This window comes from Rattus norvegicus, chromosome 2, assembly GCF_021556685.1.
Source record: "Rattus norvegicus strain SHRSP/BbbUtx chromosome 2, alternate assembly SHRSP_T2T, whole genome shotgun sequence".
Classification (NCBI taxonomy): domain Eukaryota; kingdom Metazoa; phylum Chordata; class Mammalia; order Rodentia; family Muridae; genus Rattus; species Rattus norvegicus.
The window spans coordinates 190,935,541-190,961,422 of NC_141535.1; the positions used below are offsets into that span (position 1 = coordinate 190,935,541).

General features: G+C 48.9%; 1 protein-coding gene across 6 annotated transcripts in view; it reads left to right on the forward strand.

The window, feature by feature from the left end:
• Positions 1–25,882, forward strand: part of Igsf3 (immunoglobulin superfamily, member 3) — an 88,061-nt gene that overhangs the window by 27,549 nt on the left and 34,630 nt on the right. For 5 of the 6 annotated variants that reach the window (NM_001439515.1, NM_001439516.1, XM_087619975.1 and 2 more), the window contains 2 exon segments: positions 22,515–22,892; positions 25,217–25,627. In NM_001439515.1, the coding sequence (NP_001426444.1) occupies positions 22,515–22,892; positions 25,217–25,627 (789 nt within the window). 6 annotated transcript variants of the gene reach the window in all.

Sequence of the window (25,882 nt, forward strand, 5' to 3'; positions counted from 1 at the left end):
TACTTCGTCCCTTCCATTCTCTTCCTTCCTGTTTTTTTTTTTTTTTTTTTTTTTTTGGTTTGTTTGTTTGCCCATAATGACAGTATACAGAAAAACCTAGAGCTGTGCATTACAAATTGGGCTTGGGGGTGATGGCATCAGCTCGCCAGGTCACAGAACAGTGTTTGGAGGGGTCAGTGGGAGATGGGCAGCAGAGGTGGAGTGGGGCCAGAAAATCAAAACCTCGAGCCAGGTGTATAACTGCGATTCATCCCAGCTACCAAGAGGCTCAGGTGGCAGGGTTATCCACAGCTATAGAGTGAGTTCCTGGCCAGCCTGGGCTACATGAGATAATTATTTTTTATAAAATGTCAAAGCCTTGAGTGTTCAGACAAGGAGTTTGTACTTGGTGTTTATACCCTCCATGATGGATCTGTCTGGTGGAGTGGATTGATGGAGCCAGGACGGATTACCTCCAAAATACTATAAGACCTTGAACGCTGCAGAGAAAGAATGGTCTTCTGTCTGGGTGTGTTGAGGGAGTCTACTCTTAACTGCATTTTCCTAGTAAGTTTGATGAAAGTAGGAATTGTACTAAGTTGAGTGTCTGTCTGTCTGCATACCTGTGTCTGTTGGTCTTGGAGATTAAATCCAGAGTCTCACCAGGCTGGTTGAGCGCTCTACAGCAGGCCATGTGTCCAGTCCTTACTGTGCGATTCTAAAGCAAGAAGGGCAGCTGGTGTTCAGGTTGGCAAGAAGGGGAAAGGCTGCTGGCTTGGATCTGTTGGACACGGAATCCAGATGCGCACTGTGTGCGGCAGAGACTGGTGGGATACAGGGAAGGTTTTACTTGGCAGGCATCGCCTGAGCAGTGAAGTCCCCAGACAACGCTGTCTTGTCCCCCTGGGTCTGCTTGCTCCATCCTGGTCAGCCCTGGAGAGAAACAGCATGCAATCCTGACAACACACCGAAGGCCATGGACAGGCTGGAGCCTGTTTGTAAGAGGCGTGGGACAGCCCTGGCCAGTAAGAGCAGGCTGTGCCCATGATGTCCTAGGGTGTTGGTACCAGTGCCAGCATCCTGTTGGTGGTGTGCACTCAGCTGCTACCCACTGAATAGATACATGAGATTGAGTTTGTCTCGTATCCAAGACCTCAGAGCCCTGTTGGTGTTGGCTCAAGAGGACGTTCTTTTCTTCCCCTCTCCCCTCCTCCCCTTTCCTCTCCTGTCCCCTCCCCTTCCTCTCCCCCTCCCCTCTTCCCCCCCCTCTTCTTTCCCTTCCTCTTCCCTCCCTCCTCCTCTCCCTGGCAGGAACCTGGCCTGGGTCTTACGTGTGCTAACCAAGCCCTTACCACTGAGCAATATTGCCAGTCCTGAAGGAAGAGCTCCTCCCCTGGGCTGCTGTCAGTAGAGACCTCACCTTCATGGAGGGATGTCTGTGCAGACAGGGCAGTCAAGCTTGAGGGGGGTACTTTACAACCCTGCACCCTAGAAACCCATCCTTCTCCTTCATGTCTGGGCTTTTTGGGCAGGGGACATAGAGGACATTGAGGGAACTCTTTGATCAGTGAAGGCAGCTGGCAAACTTACAAGTGTAATCCTACCCTCAAACAATGCTTTTTATAAAATTTCTAGATAAAATGCCCTAATTTGAAAGAGTATTAGATAGAATTTGAGCTAGTGGTGTGAATTGTAGTTCCATCTGCTCGGTACCATGGCCCAGCAGATCTGCAGAGCCATTTGTCACACTTCGTTTTAAACTCTGGAAGATAAATAGTCCTGGATGCTGTCCAGACCCTCCCATGGATCCTGCATTTGGATCATGGAAGGGGTGGGCGGTGAGAAACCCAGGACTGATCAGAGGAGGCTGCTGTGTTGCCAGGAAGATGTACCTGCTATCCCCACGTGGGCTTGCTGGTGATTGTCATGGTGCCTGGTACAGGGGGGACAGGGCAGAACTCATCCTCTCTAAAGCAGGGTGACCATTCATTCATTCGTTCCTTCAAACAACCAACAGATTTTTAGGGTTTTTTTGAGCTCTTATTAATGTGGGACACTACACTCTAGGGTCTCGGGATCTAGTACCGGTATTTTTAGCCTTTAGACAAAACATCTCACACACACACACACACACACACACACACACACGCACACACACACACCACCCTTATTTTATTAGTGACTTAAGTGCATTTCTTCAGACGTAGGACTTTGCTCTAGCCTTTGCCTTTGATGCGTTTGACGCCTAACTGGGAAAGAAGCATTTGTGACATGTGGATAGCAGGGTACACATGTGACAAAGAAAGGTAGAGCTAGCTGGGGGAGGGCTCCTTCCCAGGGATGGGGATCAGGGGACAGGATGGGGTGTAGCTTGATAGGATGCCGTCAGGGAGCACGGGGCAAGGGAGTGCTGTTCTTTAAACTCCTGGAGCGCTGGGCTGGGGGCGCAGGAGGAAGGCTGGTGATTCAGCTTAAACGAATTCATATTGGGCACTGACCTCCTGGGGCATGGAGGGGACATAGAATGAGGAAAGATAAGGCTCTGGGTGGTCATGGCCTTCTTCAACCCAGTAAGGTAGGTGAATATGGAGGGAAATTTCAGTGTAGCTTGGACTCTGCTCTGGAGGACTTCCTGGAGGAGGAGGTGTGGGCAGTTTCCCAGCAGAGTAGACAGAAGGATTTTAAATTGTAACTAGCCATGAGCTGGGTGAAGTGTGGAGAGCAGGCCTTGTCCCAAGTGAAGGACTTTGAGTGATTTAGGTCCCCATCCTGTTGTGGATTCATTTAGTTCCTGCAATGATGGGTCTATAGTTCTCTGCTCCCAGAGGATGGGCATTATGGTGTTTGAAGAGGAGAATTCTTGGTGTGTGAGCCATTGCCTTAAGTCTTTTCTGGAACACTGTGGGTGGGAAATAAAAAATAGTCTCTTTTTCTCTGTGTGTGGGGAGTTGGAAAGGGTGATGTTCTGGAAGGCGGCTGATGCAGCCCCAGGTGCAGGTGCCTGGGGAGGTGGCCAGGCTGTGACAGGAGGATGGAGAAAGAGGGCCAGGCCTGGCTACCAGGTGTTAGGAATGAGCAGAGTTAGGGACAATTCTTGAGTGAGGGTCAACTTGGGGAAGGAGGGGAGAACTGATTCCTGGAGGCCAGAAAGAGCAAGGGTCAGAAGCCACGATGGCGGACTGTCTGGGGCGCAGGCAGAGCAAGCTGAGGTGGTGAATTTATCTAGTGTCTGGAATTGTGGCTCGAGGCCTTGAGCCCAGTAAGAAAGAGTGGGTGAGGGATGGAGAAAAGGGGCGGGGTTTCCAGGCCCACTGCTTAGAGGCAGAAGGGAGGCCAGTTAGTTACCTTAAGTCTTAGTGGCTTTCCTGAGCTGGCTCTGGCTCAGGTTGCAGTCAGGTCTGCAGATCCTGGGAACTGGAATTTGGTGCTAGCACAGGCTTCTTCAGAGTTTGGTGGACTTAGAGCCAGAGTGTGCACAGCAGCTCCCGGCTCTGGACGAGCACCCTAGATTGCCACAGAAGTTGTATAATTTTTATTATCTAGACTTCTGCTAGAATCCTAGCTCATCAGACTGCCCGGAGCCCACCCCTCCGGCGGAATCAGTGTCGCCTGTCAGCTGGGTGAAGAAGCAGGCATTGTTACCGGCTTGAGAAGCCACCCGTGGCTCAGGTGGGGAAAGGGAGTGAGCAAGAGAGCTGCCTCATTGGTTAGAGGTGGAGGAACGCGCCAGGCATTGGCAGAGGCTTGGTGGCAGCCAGGAGACAGGAAAGCAACAGATGACCCAGGGCTGTGCGGGGGACGGAGGAAAATCAGGAGGTGTTCTGGGCTGGAGCCAGGGTAGACATGGGTGTTTGATGTGGGCAAGTGAGGACGGGAAGGAGGCGGGCCGGGTCGGACATGCTCTTGTTCTCCAGTGTTTTCTCTGCCTGCTCCAGCCACACCTAAACCCTATTTTTAATTTCTTTCTTTTTTCTTTTTTCTTTTGTGTGTATTACCCAAAGATTTTTTTAAAGCAATATTTTATTAGGAAAAGTTTAAAATTAGTTCTGTCTGTCTTTACCGTCTCCCTGGTTTACTTTAGCTTGAGTTTTTATTCATGTGTTTTTGAGTAGGCAATGATACATATGTTCTTACCTAAAAGGACTGTAAGGAAGCTGGGTGTGTGACACAAACCTTTAATCCCATCACGTGGGAGGTGGAGGCAGGTGGAGCTCTCTGACCTTAAGGTCAGTGTGGCTCCAGATTAAGTTGGCTTCTCATGCCCTTCCTCAACCCCCCACACCTGGGTTCTGGTCTGTCTTCCACCAGTTTTAACTCTTATGTGAACTGCCCACACCTAAGCTGAGCCCATCTTGAAGCCTTTGGGTTCAGCCCCATAGCATGCGGGCCTTGCCAGGGTCACGGGCATTCAGAGAAAGCGGAACCTGCAGGCTCAGGGATAACCTTAGCTCTGGATTCTGTCCAGCCCTTCCTAAACCTGCAGTTTTAAGTGCTGCTGCTTCTCATTCCAGTCAGATCCTTCCACACTGTTCAGCATCTGGCTTTCTACGGTTTCTCAGAGTTGTTTTGATCCTGAGACCAGGAGTCTGCACGTCCCCCTCCCATCACGTAAGGGAGTGTCTTTTTCTGGCTGGGAGGAGAGTGTAAGTTAGGAAACACAGGTGCTTTGAATGCACAGTTCAGTTCTTGGAATTAACACAGTCTTGGAGCTCAGATGAGATTTTAAGGATTATCTCTGTTCCTTTTTTTTTTTTTAAATTGGTATATAGAATTCATCCCTAGAAAGGAAATTATAATGTCAAATCTCCCCCTCTGCAACACACAGTGCCCTCAGACCCAAAGGAACCCTGGCTGAATGGTATGGGGTAGAGCGTGACTCTCTGTGAGGCCCCTCCCCCCAATCGATAGCCTGGTAGAGGAGGGAAAGCTTGACTCAGCTATGAGAGGAATGCCTGAGCCCTGGGCATCCACAGTGGTTGGCGTGTGGACTGTGTGCCCTGCCTAGGCCCGGAGCTGACTTCTTAGCTGGCCTTCAAAGGACAGATTGCCATTGCACTCTGGGTAATACCCAGAAGTAGCTCGAGGAAGCCAAGAGCTGTTTCTGCAGTGCGCACCATCGATCCAAAGCATTTGAAGCTGTTTTTCTCTGCGAGCGTCCACAAAATTCATTACTTTACAATGAGCCTGGCAGGGATAGTGGCAGTGGGAAACTCTACACGGGTTCCAGGCTCTCTTTCTTCTGAAATTTTGCCTTGGCAAGTAAGTCAAATACCCAGTAAACACACTTGTGAACTTCTCCAACACCACTTCTGTCTGGCCTTGACAGTTGCTCATGGTAGCCTTTCATTTTCCTGGGTTGGCCTGCTTCCCCCATGCACTGGAGTTGAGCCCTGGGGCTGACAGGTATAGCCAGCTAATCCTGCCAGACAAGGTCAGCAACAATTAATGGGCATAATCTCTTTTTTCACCCGCTAGAGCTGAACTTCCTTTGGTGGCTCTCCTAAATCTGGAAAAAAGATCGAATAGGAGTATTGAACACTTACCCTTCAGATGCACTTAGCCATTTGCTGCTCTGTGGGTCTGTGCTGTACCCCCTCCTGGGGTGGGGGCTGCTCATTATGAATGCTCAAGCCTTAGGTGGCAGTTATGTTGGAGCTGGGGCTGCCTTGCTACTGCAGAGGGATGCTGGCCCCCTCCTCAGATCCCTATCTTACCTGGCTGTACACAAAAGAACTCCCATTGTCAGCAGCAGGTAGAGTGGGAATCCTCTGGGGGGGTACCGATCAGTTCTGAGTTTTGGTTCTCAAAAAGGCATTTCAAACGTGCAGCTCCGTCAGAGTGTCAACCTTTACAGCAGTCTGTGTAAATCTGTGGGATTGTTTTCTTTCCCCCTCCTAGTTTGTTCCTTTGTTTTGCCAGAGATGGACCCCAGGCCACTCACCTAGGCTAAGCTGCCACTGAGGCCAACCCCCTCCCTCCTGCCAGGGTTATTTTCCAGCATGAATGCCTCCTCTCAGTCAGTGTTCTGAGCCCTTCCTTGTTTGAATGTGTAAATTTGGAGTCCACTGCTTTCCAGGAACAGGCCCTGCTTTGGCGACTCTTCCTCTCTCTTGACTTTTGTGGACAGCAAAGCTCTGTGGGAGCTTCGGGGACACAGCTGACATGGATGTGAAGGGATCGAATGGCAGGTATTTTAAAGTGGCCTTGAATTGACTGTCTTCTGGCATCCGTCTGCAATCAATGGACAGGTTACTGCAGCCTACGAAGGCTCCTGGTGTCAGAATGCTTGCCATCCGGTTAGCTCTGTGATTGTTATCTCTTCTCCTTCTGTCTTGCCGAGCGAGCGCTGGCTGTAGGTGATGATTTTTAGAGCTGCAAGGCCAGGCTGATCTCTTCCCTGCATCACTCACTCAAAACCTGGGAGGAGTTCCCCAGGGCTCTCAAGACATTTATGATCTCCTGTCTCCTGCCCACATTTCTGTAACATCTCCCCTGTGGACTGCCCACACCCTACTTCCTGCATTCCAGCCCTGACTGCTCCAGCTGAGACCCCAGCAGCTCTAGATGTGACCATTCCTTGTAGAACCTTCTTCTAAGACAGTTTGCAGTGCCCCACCCCTTTCCTCCTCCGTGGTCCTCTGCTGCGCACAGGCTGAAACTCAACAGCCAGCATCCCGGGCCCCTAGATCAGGCTGCTATGCCCTGCTCCTTCTTGGTTTTCCTCTAAGCCCATGTATGCCTGCCACTCAACAATACAAGCCATTGTCCTCTGGACCTCCAGGTCCCCAGCATGGCTTTTATCTTTAGACTGCCTTGAGATCCTGTGTCACTGGAAATACCAACCCCCCTGTGAGGCCTTTTTGACTCTGCTCTTCCCTACTTACCCACCTTCTGTGAGGCCTTTCCTGACTCTGCCCCCTTTTGGGAAAGGACTCCTCACTTTGTCTAACATGTGTCCTTCAAAGCACCATGTACCTTTTCTCCTTCCTAGGCTGAGAGTAGTCTTGTAGTTTGACCACTTAGCATCTTGTTCTGCAAAGAAAAGGCACCATACATATTTGTGGGATGAATGAACTGAGCTTGGAAGTTGGGGAGGGATGCCAACAGCAGTTTGGATAGAGAGGAGACCGCCGTGGCCCATAGGCAAATGACAGTTTATAAAGGTAGAGGGGGAAACCCCGTGTTTGCACAAGGTGTTTACTTTTAATTGGGCTGCCAAAGGGGCTTTGATTGCAGGACTTTAATACTTTAATAGCTGGACCTTGATCCTCAGCCTCAGGAAGAGGAAGTGGTTAAATAAGGGAATACCTTGGCAGCCAGCTTTAGGAATGTTATCTAATGATTTTTAGCCAGGCGAGTATCTTAAAGTTTCATTGCTGTGAAGAGAAACCATGGCCAAGGCAATTCTTATAAAGGACAGTGTTTAATTGGGAGTGGCTTATGGGTGTCCATGATCATCAAGGTGGGAGCATGGCGGCATCCAGGCAGGCACGGTGCAGGAGGTGCTGAGAGTTAAACATCTTGTTCCAAAGGCAAACTGAAGACTGGCTTCCAGGCAGCTGGGAGGAGGGTTTCAAAGCCCATGCCCACTGTGATGTACTTCCTCCAACAAGGCCACACCTCCAAATAGGTGCCACTCCCTGGGCTGAGCTTATTCAAACTGCCATGCAGAGGGAATGGGGAGAGCCATGCTTGGCATGCTTGGGCCGGCTAGAGTCCCTTCAGCGTGTAAAATGGGAGCAGCACACTTGCTCACAAGATGCTGAGGTAGTTTACACAAGGAGGCACCCGTGGAAGTCCTAGTGCAGTCAGGTTTGGATGCTGCCTGGAAGGCCAGCTCCTCAAGCCCCGTTTTTCCTGGTGAAACCTTAAGTCGTCGAGGTGGGGCATGCCTCTAGGAAGTGCATGAAATCTTGAAAGGATGTGTTTGGACATGAGCACAGCCATGAAGGACCCCAGTGCCCTTGGCCCATGGGTATAGCAAACCCTGGTCCCAAGAGAGCTATTGACTCTGTGTACAGAAAATCCCACTGCAGCTTTCCCCTGGGGGATGTGCCCTTGCAGAGAACCCCCACTGAGATAAGCTAACCCAGCCTCCTTACTCTGTCTACTCAGTTCAGAGTAAAGCCAATGCGTTTCTCAGTTGCTGCTGCTTGTGTCTCCATCAGAGCTCCAGGCCCATCCTATCCTAGCTCTTCTGTCTCTGACTCTGGCCTTTCTTTGCTGCCTGATTTCCCCAGTCAGGTTTTCAGGATTTAGCTCTTTTAGTTGTAATGCTCAGGAGGCTGAGGCAGGCTGATTTCTGTGGAGGTCAGCCTGGCTTATATCCTCTCTCAAAAAACAACCCCCTTTCCCAGCAAAACAAACAGAAAAAGTAACCCCACCAAGAACAGACAAAGCCCAGGCAAGGGTGACTTGCTTCAGATAATGCTTCTCATAACTTTTGTTGTCTTCTAGAGAAGGCTTAAACTACTCTGAAATAGAAGGGTGCACATTGGGGAATCCCTTACAGATTCTGAGCTGGATCTGCATCATGGTGGGGGGAGGCTTTGAACCCTCACTGCTGGGTCAGCCTCTGCTGCAGATGCTCACAGCCCAGATCCTGCAACCTCTGCTGCTGCAGGGCCCTCACTGCAGGGGTTTAGAAAGAGCTGGGCAGTGTGTGTCCCATCCTTGGCCTGTCAGAGTCAGTCAGAAGAGGCCTGGACATAAATGCTCCAGCTCCTGCTTTCTCAGGGTTCCTGGGGCCATCTTCCATTCAGGTGCCCTCTCTATGTCCTGGAAGGGTGATCTGAATCCGGGCTCTAGTGTCTGTTAATACCGCCTGGAGGCCTCCAAATGGGAGTTGTCAACAGCAGAGATGTGCTGGAAGGCTCAGAGGAGATCAACATGGAATTGAAAGTTTAATAACTCAGAAAATAAGGAATTTTCAGAAAAGTGACTTGGCTTAAAAAAATATAAGTAAATGAGGTCACATCTGTCCCTCCAGGCAGCAGCTAGACTCTGAAGCAGAGGGCCGCTGACACCCACTCACCTGCCCGGCTTATCCAGGTGGCCGTGCTGACTCCAGACATCCTTTTCTTCCTACTCTGTCCCCAGCTCCCACCTCTCGCCTTTGGTCACAATTCCCATCTCATTTACACAAACCTCAGAGTGGTCTGCAACAAAATACTGCCCTCCGACTCCTTTTGTGGGCTCTACAAAGCAGGCAATCTGAGAAACTGGCCTGATCCATTGCTGTGATCATAAGGCAACCGAGGTGGAATTAGAACACACAGTGCAGGGAAGAAATGGAGCCCTCAGTGTTTCCCCACACACTTAGAAGGTAAGGGAGCAGGGTTTTTGTCTTTTGTTTTGTTTTTTTCCAGAAGATTACTTTCAACTTCTTTCATAACTTCTTTCCCTTTTACTTGGTAATGTGCTTCAAGCATTTTTAGATGTCATTATTTTTCTCTATGATTTTTTTGGGGGTTGGTGGTGGGACTGAACTCAGTCACTTCCTGAAAACTTATTTTCTGAGTTATTAAACTTTCAATTCCATGTTGATCTCCTCTGAGCCTTCTAACACATCTCTGCACAGCACTCTACTGCAGAGCTAACTCCCCCAGTGTCTTTTCTGTGATTTTTAATGGCCAGATAATACTTCGCTAGTGAAGAGATGCTGTGATTTACTTAATTCGTTCTTTGGTTTGCTTTTTTCATTCTAAGGAGTTGAGACACGGTCTCACTATGCAGCCCAGACTGGTCTCAAATTCTTGATACCTCTGTCTCCCAAGTGCTGGGCTTCCCCATGTGTATAACCAAGCCTGTCTGATTTGTTGTTTCTTAGTGGACCTCCTCCTCCTCTTCCTTCTCTCCTCCTCCTCCTCCTCCTCATCCTTTTCCTCCTCTTCTTCTTCCTCTTCCTCCTCCTCCCTTTTTAGTGAGTTCCTTCCACAGTACAGTCTGCCACATCCACCCATCCTGGCCCCATGCTCTCCCATCTGGCTTGCTGCAGAATGTATCTCTCCCCCAGCATTACTTTATGTGTCTGTGATGCTGGCTACCATTTGTTCCTTAGAACAAGCCAGGTGGGCCCCAGAGGTCACTCCCTATGTGTAGTCACTCATTGTGTCCTCCTTGAGTTGCGCAACCCCAGGGCTTCCCACAGGTGAGGGCAGTGTGCATTAGCCTGGACCACCAACAGTGAACACCGGGGACAGAAGGAAAGAGAAATGATGAATGTCACCACAAGCGAGTGACAGGTGCACGGGAAATCCCCAGGAGCTGTGTCGTGCTCACAGCTATTTGTTTTTAGTTGAGTGCAGAGACTGCTCTCTGGAAAATGCTGGATGTGTTTCAGGGGCCTGACCACCCATGCTTAAGTCACTGCTGTAAGCAGTTAAGTCTGGATGACACGATCCAGGTGTCCAGCTGACCACACACAGCTCAACCTAGGTAGAGTGAATTCATGCCATAAATGACTCCAAACTCATGATATTGAGGGTGCTTTTAAAAGAAAAAGCTTGGGGAACCCCAAAACTGAGCCACTGAGATGACCCAGGGGGTTAAAGTGCGTGCCTCACAGTTTGGAGACCTGGTACCCACAGTGGAGGAGAGAACAGACTCACAAAGTTGCCGCATGATGTCCACACATGGGCCATAGTACACCTGCCCACACACATCACACACACATGTGCACTAAGAGCAGCAGTGATGGCTAATGCCCTTGGAGCTCAGACTGTGGCTGGGTGAAGGCCGTGGGCCCTGCCAACGTCACGGCTGGCAGGGGACCTAGCAGCATGAAGGAAGAATGAGACTCGGATCAAAACTTCCAGAATCTCACCTCTCGGTCTACTTTTTCCTTAACACATTTAAGCACAGTAAAACTTTGGAAGGAGATTTCCACATGACAATCACCACAACTAATCTTTAGGTAGAGCGACATAGAAACTCCCCGGCAAAGTAGCAAAGCACCTGCGTGACCTTTACAGTAAGAACGTGTTCTGTTGATTGATAAACCTAGCTCAGGGTAAGGGGCTAAGGAGGAAGGATTTGTAATAGGCAAAGAGTGGATTCTGTTGATGGGGATGCAAAGTACACGGGGCCTCTCATAAGGAGGGCTTCTCACCGGAAGACAAGCTCAGGGCCTAAACAATGCCCAGGAGGGGAGGGTTCGGGAAGGCTGGCTCCATAGAATAGCGAAAAGATCACCAGGCTGTCAGACAACGTCCACTCCAGCCTTCTGGGTGACCAGGTGTCAGTAGTTTTCTTCCTTTGAGGCAAATAACCCTGAGTGTTTAACAAGTCTGGTTCCTCCAATGCTTTCTCTAAGCTGTGTCTCCTACAGCGTGGGGACAAGTCTCTCTTCCTCACCCAGCTGACAAGTGACATTGATCCTTTGGGCTACTCGGAAATCCAGCCATGCATCGGTTCATATGCACGGCCTGCTGTCTGTGCAGACACTCGGTGGTCATCAGTATGGACTCATCCCTGCTCGCTCCAGCTAACTACTGGGAGGCCTACTTCAGCACTTCCAGGGACCAGAGGGACCTTGTCAGGAAGGCAGTGGCCAACAGAACTGGCCCTGGAGTGAGAAGAGCATTGGAGGTTTGCACAGGAGAGCTTTTGAGAGCTAGAGGGGCTTCCTGGTGTAGGAAAGACTCTGTTTCTCCAACCATCCCTACTGAAAGCCTGAAGTTACTCCCCTAGGGCTGTATACCCCATTTTCTAACTCCACTGCCTGGGTGCTAGGGAACAGAATGAAGACAGAGTGTTGATGGATATAGCAGATGGAGTTTCCTGGAGCAGTGGTAACTCCTCCATAACTAGGCCTTGTTTTGAAGGCCATTGGAGAAGCCCTTCTAGCCTTGCCCCCCCCCCCCCCTCGCGCCAAGGAAGCACCCAGCTCGTTTTCAGCAAGGGCCAGGCCTAACAGCCTCCTTTAGTGGCCACATTGGGCATCATGCACTAGGGCATGCAGACGACACCCTGCATTTTTTGGGAGGACACACAAGAAGGGACTAAATGCTGGAAGACGAGGTGGAGTTAGTTTTTCTGAGCCTCCTTGTGCGGGCGGGATGGTAGGGCCAGTGAGGATGCAGAAACACTGCAACCACTTTGCCAGAGATGGAGAATCTGGGGAGACTGGAGCCAAAATCGTTGCACAGGAGTTACGGATGCACTGTGCTGGCGAGCCTGGCCTCCGCTGGTTTTCTGCTTCAGTCCTTTATAGGAACTCATGCTAAGCCTGTGGTCCACTACACCCCAGATTGTGGTGCCACAAGGCTGCCCTTCGTGTCAAGCATCCTAAACTCTGCCTGTTTCTGTCATTTCTGAGACCAGAGAAAGAGTGGGCAGGGTAATTATAAGGTGAGCATTTACAGGCAAGTAATCTGATCCTATCCTTTAATACCCCCATCTAGAAAACAGAAAGCCTTCAGACACTTACACTCAGACAGAAACACTGTGATTGACAGCCGCTTTGACTCCAAGCAGGGTGGGGAGAGAAGTGTTTACCCTGTGGCCGTGGGCATTGGGTTTTAGGACAGGCTGCAGATTGTCCACTGCTGCCCATCCTTCTGGAAGCTTCTTTTATGCCATCTTTAGCATGGGTGTAAGGGGGAAAGAAGGAGAGGAATGAGAGGGAAGTGGGACTCTGGGCTACTTCCCCTAGCTCTTTGGGCAGAATTAATGGTGAGGGAGATGCGGGAGATGCAGTCTTTGGGCTGTGTGATGCGGAGCCTGTCACGGGAGGAAAAAGTGAGGGCCTCTAGAAGCAAGCCTGAGCAACAACGTCCTTTTCCTGGAACATGCACTAAGTGGTCACTGAGACAAAAGTAAGAGAATCATATTAATTCAGATGAGGAAAAGACATAAAAAGGGGTTTTGTCGGTAATAAGAAAAATTACATACATACATATATGATCCAGATATCCATCAATTGGAGATGACCCTATGATGGTATACTATATAGCTGCATAAAGGAATATACATTGATATAAAGTGTATTCATTTAAACGCTTTGAGATTTATTTTATTCATGTATATTTGTGCACCACACGAATGTCTGGTGCCTTTGGAGATCAGAAGAGGGTGCTGGATCCCCTTGAACTGTAGTCATGGGTGGTTGTGAACTACCAGGTAGATGCTAGGAATTTATCTGGGGTCCTCTGTAAGAGCAGCACGAGCTCCTAACTGCTGAGCCATCCCTCCAGCCCCTAAAGTGCAAAAAATTTGAACAATACTGTGTTTATACTGGTTATCTGCACACAGCCCTTTATCAATAGTCTAAGAGAGTTGCCCCTGAGGTTCATTTGTGACGGTCTGAGGAGATGGAGAGGGACAGGATTAGTATAACGATCAGAAGAATTCGTGATATTCTGATTGAAAACAAAAAGCAAACAAAAACCCCACGCGAAGCTGGTCTTCTGACCGGAGTAAAGAGCTCGGCGTGCCCAGTGCTTCCAAGCTGTGGTTTGGCAGCGTCAGCTTTGATAACAGAGACCCACCCAGCCCATACAGGAGCCGAGTGTCTGTGTGGACTGGCCATGTGCTGGGTCACTCAGCAGTGCAGGTGTCAGGATCATAAAGTCATCTGGGGCAAAGTGAATCATTGGTAGTTACACCTTCTTAGAAGTGGCATTAATAATTTAACACTTATTAATCATTTTTAGCCATTTCTATTTTGGGTACCCACTGGAGGACACTGAAAAGATGAATGGATGATACTGTTGCCCTTGAGCCTCTCAGCAGGCAGGCCTCCTGTTGGTTCCTTCTACCCTTAATTTGGTATCCTTGCTTCTAAAGCCTTGCCCTCTGCTCTGTCTTCCGGTTCAGAAACATGAACCTAATCCATCTCCCTGTTTACCTCGGAGCCTTCCTCAACTCCCCAGTCCTGGAGAAAGATCACCTTTATGAATATGTCTCTCAGTGCCCTCTCCTAACTGAAGTGGAAGTGCCCTGAAGTCACAGGATAGATCTAGGCTGGCGTCCTGCTCAGCCTGGAACAGCAGCGATGCTATCCTGTGTCAAGTCCCGCCCCGCATCCTTTGAAACGTAGTTCAGATGCCTCCCCTCCCCCAGCTTCTGGACCAGGCTGAGGGGGTTTCATCTGGCACCCCGCTGCCAATCATACCCTGTTGGGGTGTAGTAGTCACTGTCCTTTCTATTGGGGACACCAGCTTAGATGAACCATCTTATTTATCCTCCCCTCACGTTTGTGTCTTGGCGCCCATCACATGATGGGCTCTGAAACCACAGGGAGGGAGAGAGGAGCATGTGCACTGGTTAGCTTTGCTGAGTAACAAACCACTCCAGGACTCAGCGGCTTAGAGCAGCCACCAGGTTATGTTTACAGAGTTTGTGGATTGGAAAGTTGGGGTTGAGAGCAGTGGGCGTGGCTGAGGCCTTAACTGGGGAGGAGTCTAGGCTGGGAGACACACTGCATACTTGGATCACACTTGTCACCTCTAATCCCTGTACCCTCTTTTGTCTCTCCTCTCCTGCTCCTGAAGGGACAATTGTGAGGGCACATACAGGATCATGTGCCCGTGGCATTACACAGTGATCCTCGGCTCTCTCCACACCCCAGGTGTCATATCTAGAGCCCAGGTAGCCTGACACAGTGCTGACCCAGACATGATCTTCATTTTAATGAACTTTATTTAGTGCAAGTGCCTTCAGCCCCACTTGCTCACCCTCCAGTCCTTGCCTCAGGCTCTGCCTCTGCACTGTACCACCACCAAGTGTGTGTAACCCATAACTTGCTGTGAGGGTTAAGTCATCTGTGCAGAGCATGTAGAGCAGTGTCACATACTCCTCAGGGCTCGGCGAGGCGAGCTCACATGAGTGTGTCTACCTGTGCCCTGACCTGGAAGGGCTCTAACCAAGGATCAGTTTGTAGTTTATAGCACTTCCGCTTCTCCCAGTTGAGACCCCAGATGCAGTCACCGTTCTGGAGGTGGTGTGTCTTGAAGCTGGCTTGGTTTAGGTTCCCTTAGACACCCTGGGCTCTCTGGGTCCCCCACCGTTTCCTTCAGGGCAGATGGACGCTTTATCACTTATCGTGGAGATTCACTAAGCCACGGTGCCTGGGAAAGCCATTAGTCATGTTCGGTGTCATGGAGAAAGTTACTTAACCTTGAAGACCATTTCCTCCTTTGGTAAGTGTGGCTGTAATGAAATCGACCTCATTCAGTCGAGGACGAGTGCAGGTGAGGTGACGCTTGCAAAGCTATGAGGGCAGGGCCCTTCACCGGCCCCATTCATCTTCATCTTCAAGTGCCATGTACTTGCTAATTTAAAAGCTGGAGGGGAAACGAGAAAATGGAGAACAGGAGACATCGCTGTCAGTGTTCTTGTAACAGGTGAGAGACAGCCCTGCCCTCGACACTCAGCAGCTCAGTTCAGGATTGTGAGTGCCTTGTTACTTTCCAGGGACAGGGTTTTCTACACTGCGTACATAGCCACTGTGTCCATTTTGCATCTTTAACCCAAAGTTAAACGTTTTTTTTTGGTTCTTTTTTTCGGAGCTGGGGACCGAACCCAGGGCCTTGCGCTTCCTAGGCAAGCGCTCTACCACTGAGCTAAATCCCCAACCCCAAAGTTAAACGTTTAATGTTCCTTTTAACACTTCTATACTTAGAGCTTTCATGAGACCCATTTTTAGATCAATATCTCATATTGGTAGGAGATGAAATTTTAAAATACTCATCTGTTGGTTTTCAAGTATTATTTGCTCTCCAGGGTTCCCCAGGAGACTGGTGCATGGTGCATTACATCATCCCCATATTCTATTTCTATACATGTATATACGTGCATATGTATGTATGTGTATATATGTGCTATGCAGGTGTGTGTGTGTTTGTGTGTGTGCACACGTGCATGCACATACACTGGGAGGTCTGAAGTCAACCTTGGGTATTGTTCCGTAAGCACCACCAACCTTTTTGTTTATTATTTTAAATTTTATTTTATGTGTATGGGTGTCTGTGCTCCATATGTGTGCCTGGTGTCTGCAGATGTCAGAAGAGGTTGCTGGGTTCCCTGGAACGAAAATTAACAAATGGTTCTCAGCCATCATGTGGATGCTGGGAATTGAACCCAAATCCTCGGGAGAGCAGCCAGTGCTCTTAACTACTGAGCCAGCTCTCTGACCTTATCAGCTGTGGGTTTGTTTTTGTTTTTTTTTTTAAAGATTTATTTATTTTATGTATGTGAGCACACTGTAGCTATCCTCAGACACACCAGAAGAGGGCATCAGATCCCATTATAGATGGTTGTGAGCCACCATGTGGTTGCTGGGAATTGAACTCAGGACCTCTGGAAGAGCAGTCAGTGCTCTTAACCACTGAGCCATCAACTCTCCAGCCCCAAGAGAAGGCTGATTCTTTTTTTTTTTTTTTCTTTTTTTCGGAGCTGGGGACTGAACCCAGGGCCTTGCGCTTGCTAGGCAAGCTCTCTACCACTGAGCTAAATCCCCAACCCCCAGCTGTGGTTTTTTGAGATAGAGTCTCTTACTGGCCCATAGCTCACCAAGCAGGCTAGACCGGCTGGCCAACAAGGCCCAGCAAGGCCCAGCAATATGCCCTTCTCTATCCTCAGAGCTGGGGTTTAAAGTGGGCATTGCCACAGCCAGCCTTTTGTTTGATTGTTTTTGTTTTTCAAGACAGGGTTTCTCTGTGTAGCCCTGGCTATCCTGGAAGTTAGTAGACCAGGCTAGCCTCGAACTCAGATTTTTTTTTTAAAATGTGTGTTCTGAGACTCAAAATTGAGTCCTCACACTTATGTGGCAAGCATTCTGCTGGCTGAGCTGTTACCCGAGCCCCATTCCCATATATTCTAGGTATTTTGGTCAATCAGTGTGCTTGAGTCACATGTAGAAAAACATTTAAGAGTGGGGCTGACGCTCAGGTCCCCGAGTCATAGTGCAAGCATTTCGCTGACACAGCTGTCACATGAGAGCCCTATTCCCATGGTCTACGTGTTTGAATACGTGCTCAGTCATACATCTTGAACATAAAAAATTAGATCCTGTAATAAGAGGTGTATGTCTCTGAATCCTAAGGCATGTTCCAAGAAATGAATGTGAGGCGTATTGGCTGCTCCCTGGCCATGAACTGCTGAATCATGTCACCCTGAGCCAGGCACACTAGGATTTTAACAGTGAATTCGAATGCATCCTTGGACAAGGAATGTCTTGGTAATTTGGTTGTAAGCCTGACCTTTAACAACTGAAGATTCCCTAGCCCTGGACAAGCAGTCTTGAAAGCTAATTAGGTGACTGATACAGCTGAGACTGACAAGCTCACCTGCCCACTCACCGTGGCTCTTTTTGGGCCTGGAATAATCCTTTTGAAATACATAGATGGCTCAGCGGTTAAGAGCACTAGCTGCTCTTCCAGAGATCCTGTGTGCATGGTGGCTCACAACCATCTGTAATGGGATTGAATGCCCTTCTTCTGGTGTGTCTGAAGACAGCTACAGTGTATCATATACCTAAAATAAATAAATAATTCTAAAAAAGAAAGAAACAAAGAAAGAAACAAAGAAAGAAACAAAGAAAGAAAGGAAATACATAGGCTCTCCCCCCTAGAATATGTAAGTATGCATATGATGCAGTTATACATTTAATCTTAGGCTTGGAAGGATGGAGATAGATAGCTAGACAGAGAGAGAGAGAGAGAGAGAGAGAGAGAGAGAGAGAGAGAGAGAGAGATCCCGCAGAATGAATTAGCTCTAATGACAACAGCAAATGTTGACATTTAGGGGTGGTGTCCCTGTGACTCAGGAATTCAGTAGTATTTCAGGCTTGGAGGCTCCCGGGAAGCAACAGTCCAGATCTTCTCTGGGCCAGCCAGCCTTTCTCTGGGAAAGATTGACTAGGGCTGGAAGATCCACTCTTGGTGGCTCTGTCCACTGCTCACAGGTTAGTGTTGACTGGTGGCACCAAGCCTCAGGTGGCCCTCATCTGACTGCTTTGATGTCCTCACAGCCCGTGTGGTCTGGGAGAGCAGGCAGATTGACCCTCAGAAGCCAAGTGCATGGTTTCTGCATTTCCTGTGTCCCCACAGGTCAGCTGAACTCAGCATGTCAGGCAAAGTATGGAGCCACTAGTGTGGGGCCTTTGTGCCTGCCTTGGGGACCACCTTCTGGGACAGTGTGTTCATGAATCTGGAAAGCATCCTAACCCACCACTGAGAGGTTCTTTTTCTCCTCCTCCTCTTAATTTTTTAAAGGTGGTCTCACTGTATAGCCCTGACTGGCCTGGAACTAGTAATGTAGGCCAGGCTGGCCTCGAACTCATAGAGTTTCGCCTGTTTCTGCCTCTGCCTTCCCAAGAGTGCTGGGATTAAAGGTGTGTATCACCATGCCTGGCCATCACTGAGGGTGTCTGTGTAGAGTTTTGTTGCATGGGCATGCCTCACTGAATCAGTGGCTATGGTGATTAGACTCAGTCTCCAGCCCCTTCCTGCTTCTGTAGGTCTGAGTTGGAGCTGAAATTCCCAACCTGCAATTCATGGCCAACTTTGGAAACTCTAAGGGGCCACCTTGAATTATCTCATCAGCACAAATTCTGATGTGGTTGGAAAGAGGTTCACAGGGTACAGAAGCCTCTTGTTATTAATACTGCACGGGAGTTAGGAGCTCAGGTCTTAGGGTTTAGACCAAGCATCTGTGTAAGCGAAGCATATGCACATGTATATTACATATATGTTATATATACACACATATATACATATATATACACACATACACACATGTATTGCATGCAAATGCTGTTTGCACTGGACTAGTAGCTATAGAAGAAGCTTTATACAGCAGTTAGCATCATTTGTATTTTGGAGTAAAGCTTTGGTTCACACGCCTTGCAGAGGAGAGCAGTATAAAAACAGAAATAAAATTACTTGTCTTATGGCCCTGTATTTACCTTCTAGTCCTTTCTACAGATGAGACTGGGTCCTTTTCACTGCAGAAGTGGCATTTGCCTATTACAGAGCAACCTGAAGGGTGCAGAATGTCTGAAGGATAACTATTCCTTTTTAAAGAAACAGTCTTCATGGGGAGGAGCCTGCTGTTGTAGACTAAGGGAGGTGGTCAGGCAGCCGCCCTGGGCAAAGTTGAGGACCCAGTCTGTTTGTAGGCAGCAGAGGTTAGCATCGCAGAGACTTTCCAGGACACTGGAGAGTTTGGTGTGAAAGGAGAGTGGGTCTATTGAAAGAAAATTCACTTTCTGTGTTAAGCACACTCTCTGTTGCGAATGGTGGTACACGCCTGGAATCCCGGCATTTGAGAGGCTGAGCCAGGAGGATTGCCAAAGGCTCAAAACCAACACTTGGATATAACAAGACCCTGACTGTAAAACAAAACAAATAAAAACCCCACTTTCTAAGAACAGCCCTGTTTTCAGGGATGCAGAGCTGTTTGTAGGGTGGGAGGGAAATGACAGAGATAGTTAACCAACCAACAGGTATGGCTGACTGTGGAAGAATGGACAGTTTGTTTGTTTGTCAGGACTGGTTATAATCTGCTTCTGGTCTGGATGAGTTGTTCTGACCCAGCTGTCCTGGCTCATTCAGGTCATTGAACACTGTTTCCCCTTCGTGTGTGTGTGGGGGGGGGGGGCAGTATAGACTCCATGCTTGTATGAGATCTGTGAGCGGAATGCATACCGGTTAAGCTCATTACCAGATTGCATCAGATGGGGTTCAGCTGTTTTCTTTGGATAAGAGGAGATGGCACTTTGTGAAATCCTCAAACCTGGGAATTTAAAAGTATTGAGAGCTGTAAGTTAGAATGTACCTATTCATTTGGGGACCTGACTACATCGTAAGTCTGACAGCAGTGTTCTCTCGTTCTCTCTCTCTCTCTCTCTCTCTCTCTCTCTCTCTCTCTCTCTCTCTCTCTGTTTCTTTCTCTCTGTCTCTCTGTCTCTCTGTCTCTGTCTCTCTGCCTCTGTCTCTGTCTCCGTCTCTGTCTCTCTGTCTCTGTTTCTCTGTCTCTCTGTCTCTCTGCCTCTGTCTCTGTCTCCATCTCTGTCTCTCTGTCTCTGTTTCTCTCTCTCTGTTTCTTTCTCTCTGTCTCTCTGTCTCTGTCTCCGTCTCTGTCTCTGTTTCTCTCTCTCTCTCTCTCTCTCTCTCTCTGTGTGTGTGTGTGTGTGTGTGTGTGTGTGTGTGTATGTGTATTGATGGGTATCCTCCTTAGTCACTTTTTGACATTATTCTTTGAGACAAGGTCTGTCATTGAGCCTGGGCACCCCTTACTCTGCTCCTTCCCCAGAAGTTGGCTAAATGGTCAGCAAGTTCTAGGGCAACTTTCTATTGCTACCTTCTCAGAACTGGGATTCCAGGTGTGGGTCACCATGCCTAGCCAGTAGGTGCTGGGGATTTACTCTTGCATGGTAAGAGTAAATACTAAGTTCTCTCCTCATCCTCTCCCTGCATTTTGAAAAACAAACAAAACCAATTTTTTTTTATTTTTCTCATTTTTCTGCCTCTGTTGAAACCAGGATGGAGTTCCCTGTTAGACTTTGAAACAGTTCTGTACAGTGTAAGTGCACTGGCCTTTGCTCTGCAGAGCTGGCCGTTGCAAGCCTATGGTCCTGCAGATTAGGCCAGCTTGCTCTGAGGCCCGAGGGCCCTCTGGGCTGAACTGAGCTGCACACTGCTAGGATTGGTGTTATCCACTCCTTAGCCGCTGAGTCTGCTGCAGATACGCTTCTACTTGGTAAAATGAAAGGCTTCACAGGAGTGGGCTGCAGCTTGGATAGATGTGAGCAGCCAAGATGTGGCACTCCCAGGAGGCCACTGAGATGCTCTTGAGCAGTTACTGACCAAGATTTGTCTCCACCTCTCGATCTGTTGGCTGCTTTAGCCAGTCTGAGACTTGGCATCTTTTTTATTGAGTACTAATTGTGTCTTAGTCCCCGAGTCAGGGCCTTTATAGACATTTTATTCAATCCTTTTATCTTGCACATGGGGAAACTGAGGCTCATGGTCCTTGTCACTTGTCCAAGGTTTCAGCTGGAAAGTGACAAAGCCAGCACTGCAGCGTTGTCCTCTCTGAAGTCCTTTCTGTAAGATGAGGTCAAGGTCTGGAGGCCGAGATGATGTGGCCGGCTCTAGGCTGAGCTGTGCTAACTTCTGAGACCACACCTCAGATGCTCTTTCTGCCACACATGGCTGTCCCTGGCATCTGCCACACCCAGCTGCTGCCCAGGGAGTGGAAAGATGCCTGCCCATGTTTGAGTGGCTTAGGGATCGTCAATGCTGCGTTGACTGCCAAATCTGTTTTCTATTGCTGTAACAAAGTACCTAAAGTGGAGTTTTATTTTAAAAAGAGGTGCCGTCTTTTGGTGAGGCAGGAAACCAGGGATGGAGGATTTGTTCGTGTGTGTGTGTGTGTGTGTGTGTGTGTGTGTGTGTGTGTGTGGTGTGTATATATATATATATATATATATATACATATACATATATATATATATATACACAACACACACAGTGTTTGTGTGTGCATGTGTTTGTATGTATATATGTATGTACGGATGTACATAAAGGGTTTTTTCGTAGCTAACTCTTTCCAGCTTCTAGCATTGATCCCTTCCAGTGTTCCTAATGACCTTGCCCTAGGCTCTACCTTTTAAACGTTCTGTCCCTCTCACCTCACCTCACTTCACCAAGGTCTCAGCTTCCAGTATATGAAACCTTGTGAGAACACACTTAGACCTTGCTCAAAGAAGCATTGCAAATGACATATTTAATTTTTGCCCTTGGAAGAGGATGCAGTGAGAGGGACATGGAGGGGTGGGGGTAAGCAGAGGGAGAAGTAACCTTGGAACGCTGTGTCATACCAGAAGGCAGGGCCTCAGTGGACCAGTCAGAGCCAAGAGCCCAAGGGTACTGACTTGTGTCAGATCTTCCTCCACTCTGTCCCTCTCCGCTTTGCCGGCTGGTGGGAACCTGCGAGCCTTTACACTCCTGTTCACTCCACGTGAAGTGGCCGCCACTGCAGGATCTGCTTGCCTGTTTGTACAGGGAAGAAGGAGGTGCTTCTTGGGATGAGTTGGGAATAAAATGCAGCACCCTCCCAACCCCCGCCCCAGTAACAGACTCAGCGGCTTTCTTGGGCCAGCCCTGCTAATCATGGGAGAAACATTTAATTTCAACCAGATTACAAGGAGGCTGCCTTTATTTGTTTTCGCCTGGATTTGTGCCAAGGACTCAACTTTTCCTGTTCATTTTATTAAAAAGTTTATAAACAGCATTAATAAATAGATAGAAAGCTGCCGTATAAATGACAGAGACCAAATGAAATTCACAAGGGTCAGCGTTGAATAAGTAACAGAGCCACGTCCTTGCTCTATCAAATTCCCATATATGCAAATTAGATGCCCAGCTTTACCACACTGTTTTAATTAATATTTATAAATCACAGAGTGCCTTGGAAAGGGCCAGTAACCTATTTATACTGCCATCATGTCTCGCAAATAAACAGCCCTCTGGGGACTGCTGTCTGTTTTGCATTTGGTCAGAAAAGTTGTGTCTGTTCCCCCTTAGGTGCGGTGTCAGCACAGCGGCAGGTCACCGTCCAGGAAGGACCCTTATACCGCACAGAGGGCTCCCACATCACCATCTGGTGCAACGTGAGTGGCTACCAGGGTCCTGCTGAGCAGAACTTCCAGTGGTCCATTTACCTGCCCTCTGCTCCAGAGCGTGAGGTACAGATTGTCAGCACGGTGGACTCCTCCTTCCCTTATGCCATCTACACCCAGCGAGTCCGAGGCGGGAAGATCTACGTGGAGAGAATCCAGGGGAATTCAGCCTTACTTCACATCACAGACCTGCAAGCCCGGGATGCTGGGGAGTATGAATGCCACACCCCCAACACCGACGAGCGCTACTTTGGGAGTTACAGTGCCAAGATGAACCTAGTGGGTAAGTGACTCTGCTCTCACCAGGCCAGCGTCAGGCCCGAGTCCCTTCTGTTGCCACGAGTTTTTGTAACATACCAATATGACTTAAAAAAAAAAATTCCCCAGATAGCTTAGAAAATGCATGAGGGAGGGAGTGTGAATGAACATGGTGCCTATGCACGATTGTGAACACTAGTCAGTTGAGGCTGACACTTGGAAAGTTCTTGAGCAAAAACATTAGGAACCTCAGCAGTTAAGCAGACCTTTGCTCGTGAAAGGCAGAGTAAGTTTGTAGACTCGAGATCCAAGTGTGGTGACTTAATGCCCGTAACCCCACCATCCAGAAGGCTGAAGTAGGGACTGCCCTATGGCAAGGATATGTGTGGGTGTGGCTTGGAAGGTAAAGTGGATGAGACTAGCAGAAAGAGAGGCAACGCCCCAAATACAAGCAAGGGCAAAAGCCCCACCCCTCCAGAGGCCAGCGTGAGGCCACAGTAGAGACACAAGGACAGGAGGATCATTACAGCAGTGCAGTAATGTGTGTGAGGGGAACCTCAGGAGAGTTCTGCTCAGACAACCCAGTGAGTTCCAGATGCTCAGAGGGGAGAGGGAACAAGAACAGGATGGGGCCATTTTGAGGCATCACAGTGATTTTAGTGAACCACCCGGACTGTTTGACAGACGGTGCTAGTGGTTTTTTTGGTAACTGAGTGAATCTCAGAGACAGACAGTAGCTTGTGACTGAAGCCACCATGTAGAGTCGTGTTTAATTTCTTTGCCAGTAGATAGGAAGTTAATGAACGAGAGTGTTTTCAACAGGCCTGCTCTTTGGGTAGACAGGCACTAGAATATTTTGCTTGAAACATCCACCGCTATGCAAAGAGTCTTTCTTTAATGTGAAGTGATCAGCAGACAAGAGTCCCTTTTTGGGGGGTGAGATTCCCTAGACTTCACCCTCAGAAGTAAAAAGCAGACAATACAGGTTTTGCAGTGCAGAATCTCCCTGGCTGCGTGTAAGAAGCCCTGAACTGCCTGCCCCCCACGATGCTCTCTGAATGACGGAAAAGATGAAGCTAGAAGAATAGGGAGCCTTTAGGGTGGACCTGCCTGGCCACCCGCTGCCGGGGAGGGAGGACAGACCGCAGCCAGGCTCTTCCGGTTTATACCGAAGTCCAGATCTCTGCTTTTTATTTTCCCAGTTAAGCAGGGCATGTCGGTGGGTCTTCTGTCAATAAGGACGCTGCCTTTGTTTATTTCTCGTTTTTATAAGAGCATGTATCCTCGTAAGAGGACTTTAGGCCTCGATCTTGGGATGCGTACAGGCAGAAAAGCAAACCCTTGTAGTGAATGCCTTTCTCAGACCGCAGAGCAGGCAGCTGCCCGTGGTTTTCAGAAGGATAAAGGTCAGACTAAAACTCCAGAGAGAGGATACAGGGCAGCGCCTCCATTTGCCTGAGCCTTCTGTGCTCTGTGGCTTCCTTCTGCTGCAGACCACTCTGATGAATTATGGGAAAAGTGCAGGGGGCAGGCTAGGCCTCGTGGTGCCCATCTGTAATCAAGCCACTTGGAAGGCCGAGGCTGGAAGATCACAAGATCAAGGCCTTCTTGGGCAAGGTAGTGAGATTTGTCTCCAAATGAAAGAGGTAGGGCTTGGGATTATAGCTCAGTGGGTAGATTACTTGCCTGCTACGCATAAGGTCCTAGGTTCTAGCCCCTCTACAAGGAGAATGACAATGGTGTTCTCTATTCCTGCTCCTCAGTATTTTTTTAAATAGCCTTCTAAGGACAGTGCATTGAGGAGGAAGACTGGGAGATGGGATTGAGAGTAGGTCTAGGGGAAGGGAAGGGAAGGGGAGGGAAGGGAAGGGAAGGGAAGGGAAGGGAAGGGAAGGGAAGGGAAGGGAAGGGAAGGGAAGGGAAGGGAAGGGAAGGGAAGGGTTGAGTTGTATAGGAGTGTCAAGTCAGAAGGCCCTGGGTCAGAAGTGAGGTTGAGCTGTCTCAGAGCAATACCCAAACCAACAAGGAATCCTATTAGATGTCAACAGTTATTCCTACACAGTATTCTCAGGGAGCTCTTCTCATACATTTTCAAAATAAAATCCACCTTTGCTCTGAGTGTCATTAAAATACCAAGCAGGTGTCAGTGCCAAAAATATTATCTTAGCTACCACAGCAGAAGAGTGTATTTGGGTTTATATGCCTTTTGGGGTTGCCTGTGGCCTTGAATCAATTGCCAGAGGCTGCCCCTGTTGTGGCATTAACAGTGGTTTCTGTGTGGAGTGAGTGAGTGAGTCTCATATTCTGTAGCATTGTAACTGTCCTCTGTGGGAACATTCTATGTTACAGTGATCCCAGATTCCCTGCAGACCACGGCTGTCCCCCAGACTCTGCACAAAGTGGAACAGGACCCGCTGGAGCTCAGTTGCGAAGTGGCCACCGAGACCCTCCAGCATACCCACCTCTCGGTATCCTGGCTCCGGCAAAAGGGTGGCGAGAACCCTGTGGAGGTCATTTCCCTGAGCAGAGACTTCATCCTGCACTCCAGCAGTGAATATGCTCAGAGGCAGAGCCTGGGCGAGGTGCGGCTGGACAAGCTGGGGAGAAGCACGTTCCGCCTCACCATCTTCCACCTGCAGCCCTCCGACCAGGGCGAGTTCTACTGCGAGGCTGCAGAGTGGATCCAGGATCCAGACGGCTCTTGGTACGCCATGACCAGGAAGCGCTCTGAGGGTGCCGTGGTCAACGTCCAGCCCACTGGTCAGTCTCTCTCAGCTTCTTGTCCTTTACCTGGTGGGGAGTCAGATACTTCAGGTGGTGGCGACACCTTGTTTGGTGACCGTAACAACATGGTAGGGTTTTGAGGGAGGCTAGCGGTAGCTGTAACCTAAGCTGAAGAGCACAGGTGCATAGACCCAGCTTCCAGCGAGCTGCACACAGCTGCTCATGCTGGCCTCTGCTCAATGTCACATTTGCTTTACTAGATGGTGTCCTATTTTATTTTGAATGAGACAT